Source organism: Haliaeetus leucocephalus, unplaced genomic scaffold (genome assembly GCF_000737465.1).
Source record: "Haliaeetus leucocephalus isolate CR32 unplaced genomic scaffold, Haliaeetus_leucocephalus-4.0 Scaffold773, whole genome shotgun sequence".
NCBI lineage: Eukaryota > Metazoa > Chordata > Aves > Accipitriformes > Accipitridae > Haliaeetus > Haliaeetus leucocephalus.
In genome coordinates, this window is record NW_010973209.1 from 1,114,551 (window position 1) to 1,128,895 (window position 14,345).

Genomic DNA, 14,345 nt, shown 5'->3' on the forward strand with positions numbered 1-14,345 from the left:
TCCCCAGGTTAGTGCAAAATATTATCTGTAAACCGTTCTGAGATGACAATACGCAGCAGAAACATGACCCCGTTCGGAAAAAAATATGTCCCTGAACTGAAGATGTGTTTCCTTTCTCTCCGTAAATGTGTTACTATTTGATAGGGTATTATTAAATAGCTAAAAGGATCTGGAGGTTTCAGCTTGCAGAGAGAAAGGCTGAATTCTTGATCCAATAGAGAGAATAGTTTCGAGACGATTTCATCTCTCTTTTCCAGCCGTGTGCATCTGCAGCATCGTCTGTCATATTTTCGGTTCTGCTTCAGGGGGAAATGGGTTAACTATTTTCAAGGTAAGAGTCAGGAAAAAAAGCTCAAAGTAAGGAACGATTATTTAAAAACGGATATTTGAAACTTCCTTATTTAAAAGGGGGATTTAAAGTAGCACTTGAGCTCCACTCAGCGTCCCTTTTCGGCTTGACTCCTCAGCAATATTTTTTTAAAGAAAGTTGTGAATTTTCTCTCTCTCTTTTTTTTTTTTTTTTTTTTCTTTTTCTGGTTGTTCTTTAAAGTGGTGAGTAGCGCCAGGCGGGCTCATTGGGCGAAGATGCCACATAGCCATGATTAATCTGAGGGAGCAGCTGAAATATTGATAAGGGGGAAAGCGGAAATCAAATGAAAAGTAGAGGGCATAGAAGAGAGGGAAAGGAAAGCACGTCCTGGAGCTGCGAGCATTACAGAAGCCCCCTGAGGAAATGCCTGGTTGATGCAGCCTGTCTGGATGGGCTGGGAATTTTAACTTCAGCGCTGCTTTGGATCTAACAAGTTTAATCTCTCCTCTTTGCAAAACTGCAGCGGCAGGGTAGTAATCCAGAACTGGTGGGGAGTCTTATTTTTGGTCTCAACCTGGATCTTTACAAACTGGTCTGCCACTGGTTGAGGGGAAAGGGTATAAAAGGTGAGTCATTTAAATAATAGTAATAAGAATAAGCAACAGGCGAATCTAAAAGCAGTTTAAGAGGCCCTTTTATATTGCGGCTGATGCTGGCAGGGCAATACGATTGATAAATAATCCACAGCAGACCTCTTAAGACTGGCTCCAAATATGCAGATGTATTTATTTATATGAACATGCGTAATTATAAGAGGGAGGTAATCGGGGGTGGGGGGAGCGCTAATCAGGGGTAAAGAGGGGAGCAGGGGAAACTGATATGTGAATCCTTGACCCTAGAAAATTTACTGGCTAAGCAAAATTACCTTGTCCCTCAACTCTGTCTACCCCCACCCCCCGTTGCAAGTTCAGAAGCAAAAGAAACTGGAATGTGTTAGGAGGGAGGACGACAGAAAAAAGAATTGTACTTATCAGAAACACATTGTCGATTTTATAATCAGTTGCCCTTCTGTGCCAGCTGGCTGCGTAATAAATGCTTTAAAAATCAATAAAAGGGGGGGGGGAGTTACATGCAGATAGTGAACTTTTATTTTCCAGAGTTGTTGGGCTGTGGGATTTTTTTTTTTTTTTGCTTTCTCTCTCCCTTTTTTTTTTTTTTTTTAAATCAGCAGATGTTTCAAAGCTGGCTTTGGGGACACGGAGGTGTTTCCCTGGCTCTTTGGCATTGCTGGGGGCGAGGACGGGCTCTCCCCGGGGGGGGGGGGAGGCAGCTCCTGAGATGAGGGAACAGGCAGCTCCAGCGCGGCGCGGGCTTCTTCATTAATCAAACGAAGGCTATTTCGTGATTAACCAGCGGTGTCTGGGTTGTATTAGATGCGGGCAAACTGAACTAGCTGCAAAGTTAGGACCCCACAGCTTTTCCTGAAGAGCTTGCAAAAAAAAAAACCCCAAAACCCAAACCCAGGAGTATTGACCGCTCGTGCGCACTCCTTTATGCCTCTTTCTAATTCTGTAGTAGAATTTTTCTACAGTAAATACTGGGTAAATTTCTAACTTTTCCCTTCCCACTCCGCGAAAATGGGACCGTCAGAATAGCAGCACTTAGGAGCTGCATACTAAGGGGGAGGGCTCGTGCTTCTTAACGATGCACTAATTACAGTAAGCTAATCGCTTTCTGGTGCTTTCCAAGGGGACTAAAAATCCTGAGAGGAGCGGGTAGGAAAAAACAGTTGTCGGATAGTTTAGTGACTGCAGATTTATTTTCCCACACACCATTACATTTTTCACTATCGTTGTTAATCTCTGCATCTCCGTAGTGATGACTTGGGGGGGGGGAGGCAAAAAAACCTGTTCATCAGGAGATCATCAAGTCTTAGAAGTACAGAAAAACAGATGTACTGCGTTGATGCAAGCCTGAGATAAAGCACTGCTATGTTTGACTGGGTAACGGCACTATCCCAAATAGAAGGGCTGAGATGGACAACCCTGGGGTTTTTTAATTGCTATTTGGAATGATGCTTCCGTTCGCTATAATTTTTTTTAAATTTATTGTTTAATTATTATTGGTGAGAAAGGTTCTTTAAATCAATAGAGGCCGGCAGGTTAATGGCTCGGAATGGTTTCAATGAGTCACGAAAGGCAACTGCCCTTCATTTAGCCAAGTGAAACCCTTGGATACAAGTCAATAGGGTTAACTAGTCTCGACATGAAAACATGAGTATTTCAGCTGGTTTTTAATTGTTGGCTAAGAAATTCAGTTAATCAAATGTCAAACATTTCCCTCTGCTCTGGTCAAAAGTGAAGAAGGCTCTTTTCCTGAGGAGAGGGGAGGAATCCAAAGCAAAACAAAACCGTTGTTAAAGCATAGAAATAAAACCCTGCTTTATGAAGTCCTCTCTATTACTTGACTTTTAGTTACTGTGGTGGACGTTTTTCTGTGTCCTTTAAACGGTACACTTAAATGCTTGATCACTTCTCTTTAAATGTTATTACTAATCTTACTTTTCAAGCAATGCTTTGTTTCTTCACTCTTCTACATACTATATATGACCTGATTTTTTATTTTTTTTTTTTCAAATTTCAGGTCAATTTTAGGACCTTTAAATATATCTATTAAACAAGTAAGGATGTTTCAGACTGTACCAGACACTTCGTCTTACGTCAAGGTAAGACATGACAGCATCTTTAAACAGGTAATGTCAAAAATTACAATCCTCCAAAATTCGCAATCATTTGTATTAGTTGAAAATCTCATTCCCGTTCTCACTGAATTTAGCATAAAAAAAATCCCTCTGCCTTTGGTAGGAGAGGGGTTACAATCTCAAGTATCAGAGTTATCATTCTGGAAATACGCAGCATTGAGTCAAAAGTTGTATCATCAGGGACCAACAATATGTTAAAGTGGTCTTTTCTTTTATAATGCATTGATGCTTGGTTTGACGGGTTATACTATAACTAGTATTATAATGAGGGTGTCCTGAATTACATTATAGTAGTGGTTTGTTGCTCTGAAACCAATATGATAGTGGTGGTGTACTACCAATGTTATATCATAGTGGTTTTCTGAAACTGGCTTCCAATTTTCTGATTTCCTAGATACCATTTAGTCTTGAACCAGAGCTGAATTTCATTTAATATCCCTCTACTTCTCTGCTGTGCCAGCTACTGAATTCAATATGCAAGATGATATGTGAAGTTATGTTTTTTGAAAGGTACATTTCAAAATGGATTTAGAGGAGAAAAAATATTTAATGAACTAAACCAGAACATCTCTTTCAGTTACCAGAAATGGATTGTCACACCAGGAAATGCTACATAACACCGGGATTTCTTTCACAGTGTTACTTATGGTTTTCCTTGAGCAATGCTTCAATACAATTTAGTAGGCAAACAGACTTCAGTTGGTTTTACTGATAATGGCTAATGCCAGATACTGCTAGATCTTGTACTCTAAATAGCTGTTTGTATATCTTCTTTTTAAGCAAAAAATATGGATCTTGGAATGTATTTTGATGGGCCACTTCTGCCTCTTTCTTCTTCATAAGATTAAACCAAATACCAAAGAAGGGTTGGCATAGCCTTGTCCCTTTATAACTCAATTGAGTACTATATTATATTTGACATTATACAGTTTTTTTTCCACAACAGTTCCCAAGAATGTAAATAAACCAAGCCTGGGACATCTGGGTTACACGTTTAAGGCAAACCCCGCATGCAACAGCACTTAGGGAAAATCTAAAACACAAGCCACTTCTCTCCCAGGCTGAAGAAACACAGAAGGGTGTTAACTAGAGCTGGGTGGATAATTTGTAATGAATAATTTATTACAGGAATTTAGTCTCCTCCCCCTCACCACCTTAGTCAATGATCCATGTGCCAATTGTGACTTTCATGTACATACACATTATTGGAAATGATTCACTGAATGATTTCTGTATATAATCCCTAAGCTATGGCTCATTTTGCAGGCAGTTTGTTAGGAGTATTAGTATTTGAAATGCAAGGTTGGTGGGATGACTCCTGGGTCATGTGGCATTACTTGTATTCCCTGATTGGGTGAACTTGTGCAGTTCTCTGGACCAGGTTTCTAGAGCAAATCCAACCAGGAATAGTCAAGATTCCATATTCAGTTGATATCCCCCAAAATCGCACTCCTAGCTCAGTGTTTCAGGGAATGTTGGTGATTTAATTTTGCTTATTAAATTCTTGTAGCTTTGGACCAGATTCTGGAAGAATAGAAACTCTGTGGAAAACAAATGAAATCCAAGTCTCACGAAAGCAAATTCACTCAAAGTTCAAGAAAAGAAACACATTATGCAGTCTGTGCCCAGCTTTAGCATTAATTTCTCTTTGGAGTTCCTGTATGTGGGAAATGATCTGAGATGTGTTCTGTTTACAATGAAGAGATGAAGGCCCTTTGACATCCTATAGTATGGTATCATTGCCTTTTGTTGTGAGGCTAGATCCAGCCGCCGCTCCAGTTAGTAGCAAAATTCCTTTTGAATTAAGTGGAACCAAGATCCAGGCCTAAATAATTTAACATTCCAGCAGGATTGAGTGAGTCTGTCTGCAACTGTGTCGGGATAGCCTTCTCATTAAGTACAATCCTGCAGGCAAAGTGCTTGGACAAAGTTCCCTTCACATAAGCATGTGTTTTATCCACCAGGAAGAACTCCTCAGGCTGGACTTATATCCAGTGTTTCAGCAGTGGAGGGTTAAGTGAGCTGTGTGATGCTGAACTCTGCCTTTCATTACAACCCGTCATCATCAGCTGCCATTATTTTGGGCAAGGACCTTGTCTTTGGTATTTTGTCTGTAAAACTTCATTCACACCAATGTCATTGGGGAAATAACAAGGTCCTGTGCTTAAAAAACTCAACAGGATTATGACAGAAGTCTCTTAAAACTGACCCAAAGTCTTCTGAAGACAAAGGAAATATCTCCCATTGACCCTTAAAAGTTTTAAGTTGGGCAGCTCAGTACCAGTGGTGCAAAATGGTACCTGGGTAGCTCATTCAGATCAGTGAGGCTGTTCATAGAAGTAGGAATATGGTTAAATTCAGGAGAATTAGAACCTTAAACACATGGGATAGGTCAGTCTCTGGCCCCTCTGCGTTTGGTGACATCTTCTACTGTCTTGAACGCGTCCAGAGCCAACAGAGAGATTCTGACGAAGACTGGCTTATTTGTAGAAGAGGTGGGACTGACTAATGATCTAGGCAAATAGTCAGGAAATGGGTACAGATCCAAGCCCTGACAGAGTGGGCTTGGTGTTCCTGAGCAAGACACTTCAACTCTCTGTTCCTCCATTTCTCGATCTTTAAAGTGTGGATGGAAGTGCTGTGCAAGAACAAGGTGCTGTTCAGGTTTAGACAGCACCTGCCTTCTCTTTCCTGCTTCCCCACACTGATCTTTGAGGACTTCCCAAGTTGTGGTGAGCAAGAAGTTTGAAAAGCAGGAGGTAGAGTTCCAATTCCTCTCTCTTCCCAGGTTTTTTTTATTATTATTACTATTTTCTTTTCATGTCATTCCTTCTCCAGAAAAACATATTTGCTTGTCTTGTGGGAGGGAGAAGTATTTTATTTATTACTTTTGTGGGATCTCAGTTGATGATGTGTACACTACCCCCATTACACAACAGAAAAAGCAAAATTGGGATCAATGTCTTCTATAAATCCTCTTCAACAAAGGCAGCACGTATATAAACTTTATTCTGTGCCTTGTACAGAAAAACGCCTCATCTCTATCTGTTGTGACTGAGAGGGGGTTGCTAGCAGGCTGTTCCACAGGAGCTCCCAGGAGCAACAAAATCACTGTCATACCCCTGGGGTACAAAATAGCCTAGGACCACCTTCAGGCCACACTGTTGTTCTTGTCATGGCTTTCAAAATGCAAGAGAGGGGTGGGACTGGAGGAGGAAGAGGAGGATTTCATTTTTAAAATGGCTTGTTTTAACAAGGGTGGTTTATGTTGAGTCATACTGGTGAAGTTCAGCTTCTCGGTGTTGTAATCTTGATTTACATCACAACCACATAGGACGTATGGATCCGTATCTAAAGCAATGTTAAAAGATCCTATATAACCTCATGACAGGGCTACCCAATCTTCTCTCATACACACTTTTTGTATGGGCCTTAACGCGACAGAGGGGTAGGAAAACTCAAATATAAAAAATCATTTTGATCCTTACTGGTTTATTCTACATAACTGATAAAGTATTTCTATTCCTTATACCGTTATGGGACTTGCTGATCTGTGAGTACTTAATCATTTACAGTATATCAGAGGGTGCTAATCTCATCTAAACACGAGTATTTGACTTTAGAGAATGAAACGTGTAATATAATTGGGAAATTAAATTTTAAAAGACAGCACTGGAATCCTGACTGTAGGGATATGGAAAGAATTAGGGCTATAAGCAAAGCAACATGACCTCTGAGTACTGAATTTTTAATTATTACCATTGCCACAAACTATTCCGGGCCACAGGAGTCTTCGCTCCCCTTCTGCACTGCCAGTTTGTGGTTTAAAATGTGTGTAAAGGCAGGCGGTACAAGAATAATTTTAAGGGTGTGTTGTTCACCCGCGCTTTTCTCCTGCCCTTCGGCAACATCCAAACGCTTATCTCCTATCACTCCCCTCCTCGCACAGAGAAAGTCATTGCTTCTGCTTTCGGTTCCCTAGCCCGTAAACACAGCTCCTGCCCTTCCCTCCCCAAGGCAGCGCCTGAAGCTCTCGGGGCTCTGCAGAGCATCCCGGGGCCGGGATGAACCTCCCTTCTTCTGGAGCCCCTTTTCCAGGTACCAGCCCTGCCAGCTTGAGGCAGGACCGGCTGGGAAAAGTCCCTTGGCCTTCGCAGGAGAAGTCAAAGGAGAGGGCAGCGATTCTCCCCATCACACGGGAGCAGGTATCCTGGCATCACCCCTGCTTTTCCTCTCCTTTCCTCTGCCACGCCTGGGGATTATATTTAGAAAAGTCTCCCGAGGGGAGGAAAAATTAAGGCAGTTCCCCAGAAACAGCTCGGGTAACGCGCTGGACCCCCGCAAACCCGGTGGGCTTGGGGGAGGCAGCGTGCTCGCCCCCCACTCCGACCCCCTGGGGGGGGTTGGGGACCGGCCGCAAAGAAACTTGCGTGCTCCCCTTTGCGAGCTTGTGCGGAAAAATTGTCTCCAGCCCAGACCTTTGAAAGGGCACGAAGATGGACTTGCCTCCGGGAAGGAACCACAGTGCAAGGGCGGGACTTCTCGCTTTAAAAAAAAAAATGGATTTCATGCAGCCATAACGTTTGTGGGACCGTACAAAGAAGCATATTCATGGAGGCAAAATAGTCTGGGTGGCTGGAAACAATATTTGGTTTGTTCTTGCTTTCACTCTGCCTGGAAAGTTTACAGAAGCCCTAAAGAGAGAGGGGATTTTTAAAATATTTTCTATTTTTTGAAGGACAAAACAGTGAGATTTTCTTTGGAGCGGGCACTACGAAGGCTACTGACAAACTTTGACGTTATCTTTCCCGCTGAGCAGTAGCAGCCAGAGGCTGCTCGAGGACAGGTTGTAAGGAAAGAATATCCCGTTATTTCTTGGGGGTTTTTGCAACAGAAATCTCGCAGCAGACATGGTGCCTCATGAATCAGCCGAGGGACCTGTGCACGGGTCATCCGTCCCACAGGTGCTCAGAGATGCGGGGATGCTGGAAATGCGGCTGTGTGGAACAGACAGAAACCTGCCCCACGCTCTTAAGAACAGCTTGACAGCCTTAGCCTGGCAGAAAAGGGAAAATCAAAGCCTTCGTGGACTGGTTTTTCCTCAGTTCAGGTAGAGTTGCTCCTGCTGGAAGCATCTTCTTGCGCATTATCCGTTTCTGCTTTTTTTTTTTTTTTTTTTTTTTTTTCCCAATTCCTGGCGTCCCTCAGAATTTCAGTTCCTCCCACCTGGGTTGGGAAAGAGGGGACCAGACACCTCAAGAGAAGGTGGGAATTGCAGTAGCTTTGTCGGCAGGTGTAAAGTGGGCAGAAGCTACTGTGAACTCTTACGTCAGTCTCACACTTCGTGATGATTAATCTACGTATATACCGAATCGTTCTCCTTTTTTCTTTTTCTTTTTTTTTTTTTTCCCCCAAGCTCATTTCTTGAGGCAGAAACGCTGCTAAATTGTTAGACTTTAGCAAGTCGTTGATTAATGCCTCATGACAACTCGGTGCTTATGGATTTAGTTCTTATTTGCACTTACCTCTCTATTTTAAATAGAAAAATCCCTTTCCACTTCCCGGTGTCCAGCGAAGCCCGCCTGACTTTTTTCCCGTGCTCAACCCCAGCGCTGCGTGGGGAAGGGCTGGCATTGTTTCTTCCCCTCTTTACCTTCAAGACACGGTTTGAATTTAGGTCAAGAAGGTGAGAGAAACGTTGTTCCTCTCGTGGAAATGTAGCACGTTGGAGCTTTCTAAAAGAAACCAGGCTCTCGGGCACAAGGGACAAGCTTTTACAGTGACTCCCGCCTTTAGACAGCAGCATTCAAGCAACCAGCCCCCCTTCCTTCCCCAACTCTGCGACCTTCTAATGGCTCCGTTCTTTCACAATTTACAGAAAACCGCCCCCCACCAATACGCTGAATCCAGGGAATTTTGTATTCCAGCCTTTCCTATGCTCTCCTAGCCCTGTGTTTAGAAAGAGAGCGGGTGTGGAGGGAGAGGGGAGCAAAAAGGGAAGAAAGTGAATGCTAAGGGGGAAAAATGCTTTAAATCTTTTCTGCAAATCTCCAAATATATGAAGTCTGAGGAACAAATTCAAAGCAGGCACGGACGCCTGAAGAGAAGTTAGAGAGAAATATTCTGTTCCATTCAAGCGCATCAAGGGTCTCGCTGAAGTCTTGTTTGGCTAAGGTCAGACGAGACTGGGTTCTCCAATAAAAATAAATCTCAAATTAATTATGGCCTCAAGCGAGGGGCCAGACGTTTGGAGCTAGTGCACTGCAGTCTGTTTTTTTGGCCTTCAGTATTTTTGTTTTTTTGTGCCTTAGCTTTTCAATAATTGCGGGATGGGGGAGGAAGGGAGGGCGGGGGCTGGTTTATTGGGACATGGAGCTCGAATAAAACTAGCCAGGACACTGCTTACCCCACTCTTCGCCTAATTGCGATGCAGCTTCAAAGCTACTGGATCTTCTCCACACCACTTTTAAGACATTATGTTTTACTTAGTACCGATTAGCAGTGAATAACTTTCCGGCTTCAGGTTCCCAAATCCCATGGGCTGTTCCTGTAGACCAAGAGGTAGGAGGGACCCGATCCTTCAGCTGTGGGGCTGGAAAACTCTACTTATTCCTTTTTATTGCTGTAGCTGAAAAGCAGGTTTGCCCAATTAGTTTAGTTTAGAATTGGGATTCGTTTCTGGGGATCAAATCCCAGGGCTGTAGTTTGGGCTTTTTGCTTGTAAGAATGTGGGTTTAGAAAATAAACAAAACACGTTGCGTTTTTCATTCTGCAACGGAGTCGGTGCCAGAGGAGACTGAGACCCGGAAATTTTAAACATTCACTGAAGTTGGTGGAGATTTTCCCTCTAGTAAAGACCGGAGCAGAATAGACGCTGGCATTCTGCTAATACAGCTCCGGGCAAAGAATGATGGTAAATATTGTAAATACGTTTATAGAGGATAGAATATATAGGAGGTTATATATATATATATAAAATATATACACACACAATATACTTAGCGCAAGGTGTGTGTGTGTGTATATATAGATACAAAAAGATAGTTTAAAAAAAGAGGACACTTTGTCACAGTTAGCGGGTAGTTAGTGGGAAACGAGCCACTTTCTAGCGACAAAGTCAAGGCGTGGCTGCTGGTTTCTGGGGCTCCCCTCCCCTATTTACCGCGCTAGTTCAAAGCCACAGTCCCAGGCTGGGGGTTAAGGAGAGCTCAGCTGATGTTGTTCGGGTAAGAGAGGGTGATATAAACCAAACCCCTTTCCCATCCTCTGAAAATAATATTTCTAACCTGCAGCTGAGGCCCGGGAAGCTTTTCGTTATGTTTATTCCTACAGAATAACTAGACGGTTTTAATTATGAAGCGATGACCGCTAATCCCGCCTGAATTACAGACAGAAAATCCATATCTTTGAGGTTATGTAGTCCCGCGAAGGACCGGCATTGAACTACACCGAGGGGTTAACTCCTTTGATACTGGACGTGAAATAGTCCTGGGCCAAACTCCCCCCAGCGTCTCCTTATTAATTTCAATCGGATCACGCCAAAACCCGGCGTTTTCACCTTCTCTGTGTGAGGCTATGGTCGTTGTAATCCAATTATAAGGACGAAGAGAGGAGGTGGGGACATGCCAAGTGCTTGAGATCAATATTGAACTAATTAAAAACTTGGGTCGAGAATTCGTTTCATTCATAAGGGGAGTGAAAAAAAAAATAATAATTGAGGAGTAACTGATTTCTACCAGCCTGTCCCAATGTAAGCATTTGAAATCTTCCGTGGTTGCCAAGATCAAATGATTTTCCAGATGTCTGGTGGTAACCACATTAAACAGATCATAATTCCTTTACTGTATATACATATGCATCCAAAAGCTGAGCATCAGATTAAAAATTGCGCACATGGATCACCACCGTGCCCGGCGATGGCTTTGCTTTCCCCTGCCTGTCTTTGCTCCCTTCCTCTCAAACAGTTAAATACCCAAAGTCCCACTGAGCAATCACCTAGGATGATTCAGAGCTTGGCGCACGTAGTTTATGAATATTCCAGCCTTTTCCAAAAAGTTTGAGATAACTTCAAGGGTGTTTTTTTGGTTGGGGTTTTTTTTTTCAGGCGGGAGAAAAAAAAAGAAAAGATGAAGCAAAGGTTCTATTGTTACATTATTTGGGAGGAAAATAGTAGATTGTTCGGCTTGTCTGTTACAATGTTTAACAACTTCGCTCATTACCTTATCTCTTGGACTTTTCGCAAATCTTATTTTAGACCAAACACAAGAGGTAAAGGAGGGATCAACCTTAATGGACCCGATCTAACAAGTGACCCGAAGAGGCTTCATTTCGAGCCATCCTCAGACATGCAAAATAAACCCCTGGGGGTCACGGTGCCCGTCTGGCAATAAAATGCGGAGCTGGGCTCCTAAAATATCTCAAAGTGGGATGGAGGGAGGGTGTCTGTTTGACATCTTCCAGCCTTTGGGAGCACTGGGGATCCGCTGCGGGTGCCGGACTTGTTTGGCTCTTCAGCCCGGAGCTGGGGAAAGGGTGTTCTGCAAATGTTGGGCTCCTGTCCCATAAGCTGGGCACGTTTTCAGGTGGTTTCTCCCTGCCGCTCTCAGCTTCCCGCCTCTCCCCCACCGCCAGCCCGTCCAAGACCTGTCGGTCACGCAGCCTAAAACCAAAAGTCTCTGTGAGGTCCGTGGATGACAGAGGTTCCTTCCAGGGTATTTTTTTTTTCTCCCCTTCCTTTCGCGGTTAAGATCCTCAGCCTGTCCTCTCCCTCACCCCCCACCCCCGTTGTTTTTCGGGGCTGGTAGAGAGTGTTGTCTAGAGAGGAAACCATTTGGGTTTTGAAAGGATGCGTTTCACTCTTCCCTTTAACCTCTTGCTTTTCTGGTTGCTGCAGCCTGCCATGTGGTAACGCTGAAGGGGGAGTGGGGAAGAGAGTATTTGCGGGTCGGGAGGCAGGGGGGGACGGGACAGAGGGCAGGGAAAAAGAAAGAGTAATGAGGAAAGCAAAGGGTTAACCGTGATTTCTTTTAATTGAACTCCAGTTCTTGTGGCCCTAGGCAAGGGGGGACCTGACCCCGCTAGCAGCATCCAGATGTGCTGCTCTCCGGGGACCCCAGCGCAGACCCCTGGATTGTAAAGCAGACAGGGGGAGGACGGGGGTGGGGGGAGAGGGAAGGCGGTCGGGCTGTCCCCTCTGCTCCCCCCCCCCCCTTCCCCTCCTGGCTGCAGACGGCCTCAATCGCTGGCAAGCAGCAAGCCAAAACCTCCAGGTCTGGTCACGTTCAGTCCCGTGTCTGCATCTGAACTAAAAAATTGTAGCTGAATTGATGAGGCTAATTTCAGAGAAGGGGGGAGGGAGGGGAGGGAGGGGCAAGGGGGATCTACAGCTCTCTCCTGCCAGCTTCGGTCTTGGAGAAATAAAGTATTAATAAGGCATCGCTGCCGCAGCCGAATAGAAACACTAGTGGCATTATTGCATTTCCCTTTTGGAAGGGGCGGGTGCAGAATAACTTTGGATATCATTTTGCCCCCCCCCCACCCCCCCCTCCCTCCCCGTGGTTGGACTAAAGACAGGGGGAAACAAAAAGACTGGACACAACTGGCACTGGACAAGGTAATCCTCTCCACCGAGAGATCTGACGTGCAGGAGTGTCCTCCTGCCTTGACACTTTTCTTTCTTGGCTTCACCCTCCTTTTATTCCACCCTCTGCTCTCTTCCTCGGGCTGCAGCAGTTTGCAGAAGTGGGGAATAAAGGACGCCCAAAGTGTTGCATGATGTGTTCCGCTGTTAGCTGCTTGTTATTTTTGCAAGTGGGGGGGGGGGGGGGGAAGCGAGTGAGTGGACAGGCGGGTATTCTCTCCTTTCCTCGGGTCCTTTGGAGGGTTTCAGCTTTTCCCGGAAAAAGGAAAGCGCGTTTCTCTTCTGGTGATCGCTCCCGTTTGAATGAAAGAGAGAATTGCACGTCAGGGGTTCGCCAGGTCTAAAATGAGATTTAAAGGCTGGTGGCTGGGTTTTTTTTGCAGTGCCCATTCTGACACGGCATCCGGGAACGGAAAATTCAGCTGTTCTGACAATTATTGTGATTTTTTGTCATTTTTAGCTTATAAAGTGTTTTGGGGTTGGGTTTGTTTGGGTTCCCCCCCCGCCCCTGTCTGAGTGGGGTTTTAACAGCTTAGCGAGAAACTTGCACTGTGAGAGGACGCTGGGGAAAGCACTCCCAGCCCCTGAAATGAAATGGATGGACTTCCATCCATCCATCCATCCATCTCAGTATCTTTGCTTCAGAGCCCGACATCCCAACCCTCCAGATGACTGGGAGTGAAGGGAAGGGGTGAAAGTGGAAAAGACCGTCCACTTCCCTGCAGCCCCATTTCCAGCCCCTGTTTAATTGCTGGAGTCGTTTGTCTGTCTTGCATTATTGCACTTACCGCTCATTTCTGGCAGGGACTGGACCCTCGTCTCATGCTCCTTGCTGGGAGGCGTGAAGGAGAGGGGCCGGAGTGTGTTTTAAATACGTTTTAATCGCCAGACTTTTTTATTTTTCTCTCTCTGCCTGCCGCGACCAAAATGTATTTACGGTTTTCTCCCCTTAATTTTTGCCTGTGACTGGAAAACGCATTAATAAAAAAATCTGTGGGAAGAGACGGAAATTCAGTGAGTCAGGCTAAAGCTGCTCCAGCCAAAAGAAAAAAAATTTGCAAAAAACATGTTAAACTGAACTGTGGGATGACACACGGCGCTCGCTAATACGGTTTGGGGTGCAAGGCAAGGTCTGCGTTGGACTGGCTGCCTTAGCGACAAACAAGAGCTGACAGAGGTAGCTATTGTTCTGCCCCTTCTTATCTAAATGGAGCAAATATCCTGTATGTAAAATATATATATTTTCATCAAGAAGGCAGGACCAGCGGAGAGACGAAAGTTTCCTTCTCGAGTGACTTCACTTCCCAAAATTAGCAGAAAAAAACGTTTCATCCGGTTAACTGTCTCTTTTTCGCTCTGCTGCAACAACCAAAGTTAAAAAAAGAGAGAGACAGAGAGAGGGAGGGAGGGAGGGAGAGAGGAGGAGAGGGGATACAGAGAGAAAAGCAAAACCGCTGGAAGGGCAGGGAGAAAAGCAAAAAGAGAGAGAAGGATTAAAAACTTCAGGAGGCTTCGGTTGCAGGCTAAACCGGGTCAATGTGTGGAATATTGCTGGTACCGGCTGGAAGTTATTCTAGATGGACGGCACTATTAAGGTAAGGGGGGGGCAGGAGGGGCTGGGGGACCCCTCCAGC

The 14,345-nt window shown here is 44.6% G+C and overlaps 1 protein-coding gene across 5 annotated transcripts in view; it reads left to right on the top strand.

The window, feature by feature from the left end:
- The first annotated feature begins 625 nt into the window (after positions 1-625).
- The window catches only part of FLI1 (Fli-1 proto-oncogene, ETS transcription factor), an 88,758-nt gene continuing 75,038 nt past the window's right edge, over positions 626-14,345 (top strand). For 2 of the 5 annotated variants that reach the window (XM_010581379.1, XM_010581381.1), the window contains exons 1-2: positions 626-936; positions 2,954-3,035. In XM_010581379.1, coding sequence (XP_010579681.1) covers positions 2,997-3,035 — 39 coding nt within the window. In that variant the 5' untranslated portion in view covers positions 626-936; positions 2,954-2,996. Of the gene's footprint in view, positions 937-2,953; positions 3,036-12,362; positions 12,685-14,061; positions 14,307-14,345 lie in introns of those variants that run through there. The other 3 variants (XM_010581380.1, XM_010581382.1, XM_010581383.1) reach the window with 2 other exon arrangements.